The 12,792-nt window shown below is 43.6% G+C and overlaps 1 protein-coding gene across 1 annotated transcript; it reads left to right on the top strand.

Moving 5' to 3' along the window:
- Positions 1 to 405: 405 nt before the first annotated feature.
- Positions 406 to 11,563, top strand: LOC311251776 (butyrophilin-like protein 2; the record flags this gene model as incomplete). Its single annotated transcript, XM_084344419.1, has 8 exons — positions 406 to 466; positions 7,035 to 7,388; positions 7,470 to 7,571; positions 8,267 to 8,593; positions 9,027 to 9,353; positions 10,218 to 10,544; positions 11,293 to 11,422; positions 11,542 to 11,563. Exons 1-8 carry the CDS (start codon positions 430 to 432, stop codon positions 11,561 to 11,563), a joined length of 1,626 nt encoding a protein of 541 aa, XP_084200545.1. The 5' UTR covers positions 406 to 429.
- Between the last annotated feature and the right edge of the window lie 1,229 nt (positions 11,564 to 12,792).

Here is a 12,792-nt window from a genome sequence, read left to right as displayed (position 1 = left end):
ATGTTGAATTACTTATGGAAACAATGTTTTTTTGTTTTTATCTCACGTCGTCCTTCACTTTGAAATCTGGAAGGATACCTTTGTGATACCTTCAGTTCATTACCAGGAATAATTACTCTAACAGTACCGTATGTTTCATGGGTCTGGTTGTGAGACTGAAGGCTGATCCGGATTCAGAACCAGCGGCTCTTCAGAGCAGGTTCATTACGATTACCGTAAACGTCAGATCATTTGCGCAATGGAAAAAAAGTGGCGGTTGATTTGACCGCAGCCGGTAAATCACCTGTTGGACTTTGCTCCCCGTGACGCCCACCTGGACTTCCGTGAGATCGACAGCTGAGTCTTTCACAGTCCGTCTGGTTTTGTACCGTAGCTGACGTGAGACTTCATTAAAGAAGACTTTGTGTTTGTTGTAGTTGTGACAGGAAGATGAAGATGTTTGTGGTGTTTGTGATCCTCGTGCACGGTAAGATAACCTTCCTCCCTCTGATCTGATCATCACCCCAGTCCAACGTCATGTCTTTAATGTCGGTTTGTGTTGTTTGGACTGCTCACAGTCAAAGGTCGCTCTAAGATGTGCAGTTTCATCTCACAACACAATGAAAGTGGCATGTTGACTGCAGGAATGTCCTCCAGAGCTGTTCCCGTGAACTGAAGGGGATCAGACTGCACATTTCAGATTGGCCTTTTATTGTGACCGGTCCAAAGACCACCTGTGTAATAACCCTGCTGTTTGATCAGCAGCTTGATATGCCACACCTGTCAGGTGGGTGGATTATCTTGGCAGAGAAGACGAGCTCACTGACACACATTTTAACAAACTGCTGCTGAGAGAAATAATTCTTGTGAGCATCAAAAAGTCTTAAATCTTTGAGTTCAACTGGTGAAAAATGGAGCAAAAACCAAAGTGTTGTGTTCATATTTGTGTTGAGTGTAGAAGACTGTGCAGTCACACTGTCCTCAGTTATATGGCCTGTTGCAGCAACTGTAGGGGGCGAAGTCCACACAAATGATCCATAGAAACTCATTTATTAGTTTGGTACTGAAGGTGTGTCATGTTGGATCGCACCACAGAGACGTCAGGTTTATCTACTCCGGTCCAAACTGAACAAAATATTAAAAACTGTGAGGGCGGGAGCGCTTCATGACACATTCCTCTGTAGTTTGTTCATCAAATCACTTCCTGTTGGTGAAGCTTCCTGTCTGTCAGCTTCTCGTAGGGAAGATGGGACCAATCAGTGCCAGAGTATTATAATGTGGCTGGTTTACTGTCATGGAAGTGCCAAGTTCAGATTGCTGAAACACGTCAGAGTTTTTGTTTTGAAGGTCTAACACAACCCTGCTGTGACCATGAAGTCATTTGTTAGAGTTTAACAGAGTCCCGACACTTGAACCAAAATACTGTTGTGTCAAATATTAGTGAAAGCACTTTTCTTCAGGCGGTGTTCATCAGTGTTGTCTCTACACATTAGCAAAGAGGCTAACGGCTAAAACTAGCCAACGTTAGCTACCAAACACCAACACAAGGGAACATAAGGAGGACAAAGTGTTGTGATCAGGTGATAACCACCAGTACATAACTTAAATCTGCAGCTAGTGTGAAACATCAACAGTGACATCAGGTGGTCAAAGTCTCCTCTACAACATGTGGTGATGTAATGCTACTTAATTATCTGGCAGCTGTTACGTTATAATGTTACGTTATGACATTATATCATAATGATGGCGTCTCTGACGGACTGTTCTTGATGAGAAAGTTCTCTGAGCTGATGGATTTGTTGCTAACACTGTGACGTTAGCGTCTGAAGTGTCCAGTTGTCCCACACAGAGTTTAAAACCCTGCAGCTCCTCCAGTTAGTTAGAAGTGGAGAAGCCTCTTGGATGAGAGGTGAGACGTCTTCAACAAACTGAAACTGATGGACTTGGTTTTGTCAGAGATGCTTTACTGACAGTTACAGACTGGTAAAGGTTTATAGTGCGCAGTGTTCAGGGTTTGTGCAGTTTAAACATGGTTATGTACCTCAGTTTAATCTGTAATTATTACTATTATTATTTTTGTTCGCTTTTTACCTTTCACGTTTGTACGTTCATGACAGTCTCACTTGCGAAAACAAGACATGGAACCTCCTCACTAGCACAGTTACACATTTCCATGCAAAGTTACGATGTCTGTTCATGACAATAAAAACTTGCGCCTAGCCACCTGTGTGTCAGTGGTTTAGGAAGCCCAGCTACGAGGAATAAGGTTCTTTTCAGTTTGAAATCAATCAGATATGATGTTGTTTTTTTGCAAGAATGCCATACGTCTCTGAAGGACGCCAAAAAAATGCATCAAGGAAAGTGGGATATGTTTTTTGTAGTCGCGGAACGAGCCAAAGCAGCGCGGTGATCACTTTAGTGAATAAACTTTTGCAGTTAAAATGTCTAAAAGAGGTGAAGGATGGTGAATGGAGGTGTCTCACCATTTTAGCCGAAGTCCAAGGGAAAAAAATAATATTGGCTAATTCATATGCCCCAAATGTTGATGACCCCATGTTTTTTGCTGACCTTGAATGTACATTGATTGATATGGGAATTTATCCAATTATCTGGGCTGGGGACATGAATATTGTTATGGATGCAATTCTAGACAGAAGTGTCCCTAGTAAGACTAGTCCCCCAAAATCACTTCTCACGATTAAGAAACTGTGCTGTGCCCTGGGTCTTGTGGACGTGTGGTGTTTGCTTAATCCTGCTGGGAGGGATTATACTTTTTTTTCAGCAGTGCATGGTGTATTCACGAGAATCGATTATATTTTTATTTCCAAAGAAATACTTCCATCTACAATGTCATGTGCAATTGGCCACATACTAATATCGGACCATGAGTGATGCTTGACCTGGTGCCTATTGATGATGTGACGAAATCCCCAAGATGGAGATTCAACTCCTCCCTCTTGCAAGATGATGCCTTTAAGGCAATGCTGAAAACACAAATAGAGTTATTCACTGAAACAAATATTGCTTCTGTCTCATCAGCAGGCACAGTCTGGGAGGCCTTGAAAGTTTTTATAAGGGGACATGTTATTCAATTCTCATCACACAAGAAAAAACAAAACACAAGGAAGCTTGCAGACTTGGAGAGGACTTTAGACTTTAGACTTTAGATTTTTATTTATCCCACATCGGGGAAATTTACTTGTTACAGCAGCAGGTAGAACAGACATACAATACGTACAGGGGACATAAAAACAAGTAGACTTAAAATACTAAAAATACCAAAAAGGATTTAAATAAGAGACAGAAAATATAAATGTGTAGAAAAATAAAATAAAATAAAAATAAAATTAAAGGTATTAACAAGGTATTATTGCACACAGTAATTACACAGTAATTACACAGAATGGCGGAGGTAGAAGTGGTAATAGTGCAAGATATGGTGGTGTTAAGGTGCTTATGGTGCTGCGTTAAGAGTTTGTGGTGTTGTACAGTCTGACTGCAGACGGGATGAACGACCTGCGGTAGCGTTCTGTTTCGCACCGTGGGTGGAGCAGTCTGTTACTGAAGGAGCTGCTTAGGGCCCCCACAGTGGGAAAGTGGGAGAGGCAGAAGACAAATTAAAGCAGATCTATTCCCCACACAACTTAAAGACAGTCACGCAGCTTAAATATGAATATAATCAGATAATATCACAGAAGGCCGAGTTTAGACTTTTTAGAGCAAGACAAAGGTATTTCAAGTCTGGGGATAAAGCCGGGAAACGTCAGACATAAATGAGGCGTTTAGAAATTTTTCTAAACCGTACACCACCGCATCGTCTTGCCAAAAGAAGGACATTCCTTCATTTTTGGTGGGGTCAGACCTCCCGGCTTTGAATAAAGATCATCGTGAGATGCTTGACGCTGCAATCATGGCCGAAGAAATAAAGGAAGTCATTCGAACGATGTGGTCTGTTAAATCACCAGGACCCGACGGGCTGACGGCAGAATTTCATAAGTGCTTTTCGGATGAGCTCACTCCACTATTGTTACAAATGTATAATGAAGCTTTTGAAAGTGGAGTGCTACCCCCCACTTTGTCTCAGGCTCTAATATCTCTAATCCTAAAGAAAGGCAAAGAGCGCACAGACCGTAAAAGCTATCGCCCAATTTCTTTAATATCAATAGACACTAAAATACTTTCCAAAATCCTTGCAAATCGTCTCAGTAGTGTTATAACTACGCTAATACATGCAGATCAGGTCGGGTTTATACGTAATAGATTTGCCTCAGATAACATTGGACGTCTGATTAATGTTATGTGGGTGGTTAGGAACAACAATACACCTACCGCAGCCTCACTTGATGCTGGAAAAGCATTTGATTGCGTAGAGTGGCAATACCTTTTTCAAGTGCTGGAGATTTATAGTTTTGGGCAGACGTTTCTAAAGTGGGTGAAACTGTTACATAATGAGCCTCAAGCAGCTGTACAAACTAATGGCATCATTTCTTCATATTTCAAGCTAGGTCGTGGGACCTGACAAGGCTTTGTTTAGCATTGGAACCTTTAGCCGCAGCAATTCGTAAAGACGCTAATATCCCTGGAGTCCCTATTGCGGGGACCACACACAAACTAATGCTATATGCTGATGATATTTTAATGTTCATTACGGACCCAGGCAAATCTTTTCCCGCATTGCTCAAAATTATAAAATCTTTCCCTAGCTTCTCAGGTTATAGAGTGAATTGGACGTCTGAGGCTCTCCCCTTGATGACGTATTGCCCAAAAACATTATTTCAAGCCGGATCATTCCAGTGGCCCCCTAAGGGAATTAGGTATCTGGGAATATTATTCCCTAGGCAATTAGACAAAATAGTGCAATGTAATTTTAAACCACTCCACTAGAAAAAATTAGCACAGATTTAGAAAGATGGTCTCCACTTTATCTCTCATTATGGGGAAGTGTTAATATTATAAAGATGAACTGCTCTGCCAGAGTCAATTGTCTACTTCAGTCTCTGCCACTGAATATTCCTGTAAAATACTTCAAACAGTTTGATGCACTTTGTAACAAGATTTTTTTCAATGGTAAAAGACCAAGAATACATCTGTGTAAATTGCAGAAGCCGGTAACGTAAGGTGGCCTGGGACTCCCAAATCTATTGTTTTATTGTTATGCATTCAACCTGAAGCACTTGGTACACTGGGCATTACCTCCAGAAAGAGTGCCACCTTGGTACGCAGTAGAGCAGTCAATGTGCATTTCCCTACCTCCATTGCTATTCTTATCAGCAAGAATGCCTCCGAATGCTCGATCCCATCCTGTTATCTTTCATTATCAGGGACTATGGTAAAAAGTGTCTCGTATATTTAAAATCAACACCTTTCTAAGCTTTTCCTCTGGTCTGTGGGACAACCCCAAACTCTTTATTAGTAAACCACCACCTATATGGAGGGAGTGGGTGATTAAGGGGGTACATGCTCTGGGTGATCTTTATAAAGATGGTGTCCTTCAGCCATTTGACAATCTTGTTGAACAATTCAAGCGAGCCAACAATCAATTTTGGAGATATCTTCAGCTGAGACACCTCCTTATTACTACTTTTGGCTCTACACACACACCACCTCAGGGCATGGACCTCATTAAAGAGATTTTGATCGCAGGGATTGGACATGGGGCTTCCCATTATTACTCTCTGCTTATGAACAATACTGGCTACCCGTCCAACACAGCTCTGAAAGCCTTATGGGAGAGGGACCTGAACATAACAATTGAAGAAAACGATTGGGATACAATTATTGGAGTCACTAAACAAGTCTCCAGGGATATCAAAATAAGATTGATTCAATTTAAATTCCTTCATCGATTCTATTGGTACCCAAGTAGGCTATTCATGCTAGGTATAAAGGAAACACCAGACTGTTGGAGGTGTGAAGGGGAGCTGGGTACCCTAACACATGCCCTGTGGTCATGTCCAAAGATTCAGACATTTTGGAAAAGGGTTCATGAGAATATCACAGAGGTCATAAGAGTGGATTTTGAGTTTTGCCCCAGTCTTTACATATTAGGCAACCCTAAGCCCATGGCCCATATTGTAAAACCCCTAACCAATTGGATTCAAACGAGTATAATGAATGGCAAACAGATGATAATGAGAAAGTGGAACGATGCAGAAGGCCCGCTGTTTCAGGCCTGGCTTACAGAGCTAGGCAAAGTAGCAGCTTCTGAAAGAATATAATATAGTATAATAAACGACACTGATAAATGTAATGAGAAATGGGGAATGTTCGTAAGATTATATTCTTTACATGGTAGCTAAAAGGTATGTGTGCACACTCTGATCACTGTGGTCTGTTCTTGGGGGGCTGTCACGGAAATGGAGGTGGTCTGGGTGAATACAGGGATCTGTTTACTGGAAGACCTCAACCTCACATTGGACAATGAATGGACACGCAGCAGTGTTTTGGTAGTTTCCTGGATAGACTGCTTAACATGTCGTGCATGGACTAATTTTCCTTGTCATGGACGGTTTTTTTTTAATATTGTATATATGTATTTTCTTCTTTTAAATATAATTTTATATTATTATTATTATTTTCCTTATTATTTTATTTTATTGTCCTCACTCTGATATTTCATTGTCAACACATACAGTTGTGTATCTCAATTTTGCCTTTGTTTGTTGTAAAAATTAAAACCCAATAAAGTTTGAGTCATGAAAAGTGAAGCTGCTACTGTGCATGTAACCAGCAGTGGGCAACATGTGCACCGTTATTAATAATGATGATTTTAATTCAGCTGGTGCAACCTTCAAGTGTTAGCAGCCCCCAAAATTCATCCTAAATAATAAATATGATCAAACTAGACTACGCCTGAACTTAACAGACGTGATGATGATGCTTTGCTGACAGCAGCGTCACATGTGGATGTAGATGTTGGCCTTCATTCACACAGAGTCTGAGTTGAGCTTCAGCAGCACAGTTTACAGGCTGCACACACTGCAGAGGACCACATTCACTCATCACATGAAATAAGGCTGCTGTCATTGACCCTCTCTGTCTGTGTGACCTCACAGTTTCCCAGCATGCCTCAGCTGTGGAGGTGAAGGAGGGGGACCCGTTTGTCCTGCTGCCCTGTAAGTCTCAGACTTTTGAACTGAACGAGCCCTCAGTGGTGTGGAGCCGCTACGATCTGGATCCTTCAACCGTCCACCAGCGTCAGCAGGAAGGTGACCGACTTAAAGACCAAGACCAGCTTTACAGCGGCCGAACATCCATGAAGACTGACGCTCTGAGAACTGGAGACCTCAGCCTCAACCTGACAGACCTCCACCTCTCTGACAGCGGCTCCTACACCTGCACCGTCAGATGGGTCAGCTGGGGGATGAAGAGAGAACAGAGAGTGACGGACGTACAGCTGCAGGTCAAAGGTCAGCAACTAACCCTAAAACCTACTGTAGATACAGGTCAGAGGTCAGAGGTCATGTTCTTTATATTTCTGGTTCCCACAGGACGATTCCCATCCTGGGCCACAGCTCTCCTGGTTCTCCTGGTTGTTGGACTTCTTGTTTCTGGAGCTCTTTTACTACATTTTAGGCACTATTTCATGTCAGGTATGTCACTACTACTACACTACCCATCATGCACATGGGCAGCATCTTTACTCTGGTAGCTCCCTGACTGTTGAGACAGACTGTCAACAGTGAGGTCTGGGATTCTAAGAGAAGGATGAGACAGTGAGGTCTGGGATTATAAGAGAAGGATGAGACGGTGAGGTCTGGGATTATAAGAGAAGGATGAGACGGTGAGGTCTGGGATTATAAGAGAAGGATGAGACAGTGAGGTCTGGGATTATAACAGAAGGATGAGACAGTGAGGTCTGGGATTATAAGAGAAGGATGAGACAGTCTGGGATTATAAGAGAAGGATGAGACAGTCTGGGATTATAAGAGAAGGATGAGACAGTGAGGTCTGGGATTATAAGAGGAGGATGAGACAGTGAGGTCTGGGATTATAAGAGAAGGATGAGACGGTGAGGTCTGGGATTATAAGAGGAGGATGAGACGGTGAGGTCTGGGATTATAAGAGGAGGATGAGACGGTGAGGTCTGGGATTATAAGAGAAGGATGAGACGGTGAGGTCTGGGATTATAAGAGAAGGATGAGACGGTGAGGTCTGGGATTATAAGAGAAGGATGAGACAGTGAGGTCTGGGATTATAAAAGAAGGATGAGACAGTGAGGTCCTGTTACCATCACAGTTCCTGCTGCTGTCTGTACAGCTGATGTTGTGGTTTGTTGTCCTCTCAGTCTACCAGGTGGAGGTGGATTCAGGGGCGGAGTCTGTCCAGCTGCCCTGCAAAACCACAGTTCTCCTGCCTAAACACGCTAAAGTGGAGTGGAGGGACAGAGATGATTGGAAGGTCCATGTGTATCAGAACGGCTCTGACCGGCCTGAACAACAGGACAGAGATTACAGAGGTCGAACAGAGATGAAGAGAAACCTGCTGAAACCTGGAGACCTCAGTCTGACCCTGAAATACCCCACATACAAAGACACAGACACCTTCACCTGCACCGTCTACAACAGGGAGGGACACATCCTGATGAAGAAACGAGTGGAGCTGGAGGTCAAAGGTCAGTACTGTAATATCCTAAGAGAAGGATGAGATAGTGAGGTCTGGGATTATTATAGGAGGATGAGACAGTGAGGTCTGGGATTATAAAAGAAGGATGAGACAGTGAGGTCTGGGATTATTAGAGAAGGATGAAACAGTGAGGTCTGGGATTATAAGAGAAGGATGAGATAGTCTGGGATTATAAGAGAAGGATGAGACAGTCTGGGATTATAAGAGAAGGATGAGACAGTGAGGTCTGGGATTATAAGAGAAGGATGAGACAGTCTGGGATTATAAGAGAAGGATTAGACAGTGAGGTCTGGGATTATAAGAGAAGGATGAGACAGTGAGGTCTGGGATTATAAGAGAAGGATGAGACAGTGAGGTCCTGTTACCATCACAGTTCCTGCTGCTGTCTGTACAGCTGATGTTGTGGTTTGTTGTCCTCTCAGTCTACCAGGTGGAGGTGGATTCAGGGGCGGAGTCTGTCCAGCTGCCCTGCAAAACCACAGTTCACCTGCCTGAAGACGTTAAAGTGGAGTGGAGGAACAGTAACAACAGGAAGGTCCATGTGTATCAGAACGGCTCTGACCAGCCTGAACAACAGAACATTGTTTACAGAGGTCGAACAGAGATGAAGAGAAACCTGCTGAAAACTGGAGACCTCAGTCTGACCCTGAAATACCCCACAGACACAGACAGAAACACCTTCACCTGCACCGTCTACAACAGGGAGGGACACATCCTGATGAAGAAACAAGTGGAGCTGCAGGTCAGAGGTCAGTACTGTAGATACAGGTCAGTACTGTAGATACAGGCCAGAGGTCAGTACTGTAGATACAGGTCAGTACTGTAGATACAGGTCAGAGGCCAGTACTGTAGATACAGGTCAGTACTGTAGATACAGGTCAGAGGTCAGTACTGTAGATACAGGTCAGTACTGTAGATACAGGCCAGAGGTCAGTACTGTAGATACAGGTCAGTACTGTAGATACAGGTCAGAGGCCAGTACTGTAGATACAGGTCAGTACTGTAGATACAGGCCAGAGGTCAGTACTGTAGATACAGGTCAGTACTGTAGATACAGGTCAGAGGTCAGACTGACATCAATCAGCTGATTGATTTCCAATCAGAGTTGACAGTATTGATCTGAATGTGATGTTTTTATTTGATCCAGAAGAAAGTTGAAGGAACGAGCTGAAAGAAACAACAAATCTTTTCATCACTGAGAACAAAGAAATGCAGCTTTAATAGTTTGTATCAGTTATTGATTGATGATCAGTTCTCAGCAGATTCAACAAATCTTCACTTCCTGTTGAAGAACTCGATCAAAGAAAATGTTCAATTTGACGTCCAGAAATGTGAAAGTGACAAAGAGAAGCAACAAACAGCAGTTCAACACTGAGAGGAGACATTACTGTGAAGACCACAGGGACAAAACATCACAACACCATCAGGACTCTGATCATGTCCAACACCTTGAACACCTGGTTTTACTTCCTGTATGTCTGTCCCCTGTTACCTGCTGGTCTCACCTGGTTCTGTCCTTCAGCTTTCTCTCCTACTTTGTAATCAGTCAATAAAGTTATTCAAACTGCTGCTGCTGTCTGTACAGCTGATGTTGTGGTTTGTTGTCCTCTCAGACTGTCAGGTGGAGGTGGAGGAGGGGGCGGAGTCTGTCCAGCTGCCCTGCAAAACCACAGTTCACCTGCCTGAAGACGTTAAAGTGGAGTGGAGGAACAGTAACAACAGGAAGGTCCATGTGTATCAGAACGGCTCTGACCAGCCTGAACAACAGCACATTGTTTACAGAGGTCGAACAGAGATGAAGAGAAACCTGCTGAAAACTGGAGACCTCAGTCTGACCCTGAAATACCCCACAGACAGAGACAGAGACACCTTCACCTGCACCGTCTACAACAGGGAGGGACACATCCTGATGAAGAAACAAGTGAAGCTGCAGGTCAGAGGTCAGTACTGTAGATACAGGTCAGTACTGTAGATACAGGTCAGAGGTCAGTACTGTAGATACAGGTCAGTACTGCAGATACAGGTCAGTACTGTAGATACAGGTCAGTACTGCAGATACAGGTCAGAGGTCAGTACTGTAGATACAGGTCAGTCCTGTAGATACAGGTCAGAGGTCAGTACTGTAGATACAGGTCAGAGGTCAGACTGACATCAATCAGCTGATTGATTTCCAATCAGAGTTGACAGTATTGATCTGAATGTGATGTTTTTATTTGATCCAGAAGAAAGTTGAAGGAACGAGCTGAAAGAAACAACAAATCTTTTCATCACTGAGAACAAAGAAATGCAGCGTTAATAGTTTGTATCAGTTATTGATTGATGATCAGTTCTCAGCAGATTCAACAAATCTTCACTTCCTGTTGAAGAACTCGATCAAAGAAAATGTTAAATTTGACGTCCAGAAATGTGAAAGTGACAAAGAGAAGCAACAAACAGCAGTTCAACACTGAGAGGAGACATTACTGTGAAGACCACAGGGACAAAACATCACAACACCATCAGGACTCTGATCATGTCCAACACCTTGAACACCTGGTTTTACTTCCTGTATGTCTGTCCCCTGTTACCTGCTGGTCTCACCTGGTTCTGTCCTTCAGCTTTCTCTACTACTTTGTAATCAGTCAATAAAGTTATTCAAACTGCTGCTGCTGTCTGTACAGCTGATGTTGTGCTTTGTTGTCCTCTCAGACTGTCAGGTGAAGGTGGAGGAGGGGGAGGAGTCTGTCCAGCTGCCCTTCAGAACAACACCTGACCTGCCTGAGGACGCTACAGTGGAGTGGAGACGCTATGAACTCTTCAACACCAAGACAGTCCACCTGTATCAGAACGGATCTGAGCGGCCTGAAGAACAGGACCAGGATTACAAAGACCGAACAGAGATGAAGAAAGACCTGCTGAATTCTGGAGACCTCAGTCTGACCCTGAAACACCCCAAAGAGACAGACACAGGAACATATAGGTGTAGAGTCATCAAGGACGGATTCATCCTGAGAGGGAAAACAGTGAAGCTCAAAGTCAAAGGTCAGTGTGAAGATACAGAACAGAGGTCTGTGTGTCTGTCTCTGGTTGGTTGCTTGTCTCTGGTTGGTTGTCTCTGGTTGGTTGCTTGTCTCTGGTTGGCTGCTTGTCTCTGGTTGGCTGCTTGTCTCTGGTTGCTTGTCTCTGGTTGGTCGCTTGTCTCTGGTTAGTTGCTTGTCTCTGGTTGGTTGCTTGTCTCTGTCTAACTGTCCTCTGTCTCCTCTGCAGGGAGAGACATCAGGAACAGAAGCAGCTCCACTGATCCGACTCCTCTGATGGCTGATCAATCTGTCTGATCGGTCTGTTGGTCAATCTTTGATTATTGATCTGATGTGACTTTGGATCAGAGACAAAATGGAGGTGAAGGAGCTGATGGACGACGGATGAAGACAGGAGGACGCTTCGTCAGCTTCTTCTTCACTCTGACTCCTCCTGCTGACTCTCACACAGTCTACACACTCACTATTGATGACTGTTGATCAGTGATGTCAGAGTGATGTCAGAGTGATGTCACATGTTGTTTGGACTGAAACATGTGGTTTAGATCCTCTGAACTGTGACAGTAAAGTGTAAATAGCCCCTCAGATGTACAGACAGCATGTCTCTGTAGTGACTAAATGTCTCCTGACCTTCACAGAGTGTCTCCAGATAGAAACAGGTCCAGTTCAGACTGTGAGGACCTGTGGCCGCCTGCTTTAACCTCACATATCATCTTTACCTTCTGTTCAAAGCAGCGCATCTTAAACCTGAACCTCAGTTTGTGTCTCATCATAGTTTTCTGTAAACTGAGACTTTCTCTGCAGCTCTTTGTCAGACTCACCCAGAACGCCCTGGTGTGCAGAGCGCCGACCGTTCAGCTGCAACAGATCCACTCTGTGATTCTCTGTTTTATATTTAACACTTTATTAAACAACACAAGAGACGACTGCTGTTGTTCATCTGCTGCTTGTTCACTTCTCTACAAGGGACTCACACACCTTCATGCACACAGACTCACACACCTTCATGCACACAGACTCACACACCTTCATGTTCACAGACTCACACACCTTCATGTTCACAGACTCACACAGACTCACACACCTTCATGCACACAGACTCACACACCTTCATGTACACAGACTCACACACCTTCATGCACACAGACTCACACACCTTCATGCACACAGA

Source organism: Pagrus pagrus, assembly GCF_965226575.1.
Source record: "Pagrus pagrus genome assembly, chromosome: 22".
NCBI classification, from domain to species: domain Eukaryota; kingdom Metazoa; phylum Chordata; class Actinopteri; order Spariformes; family Sparidae; genus Pagrus; species Pagrus pagrus.
Note: the sequence above shows the minus strand (reverse complement) of the source record. Positions and strands in the feature narration are given on the sequence as shown.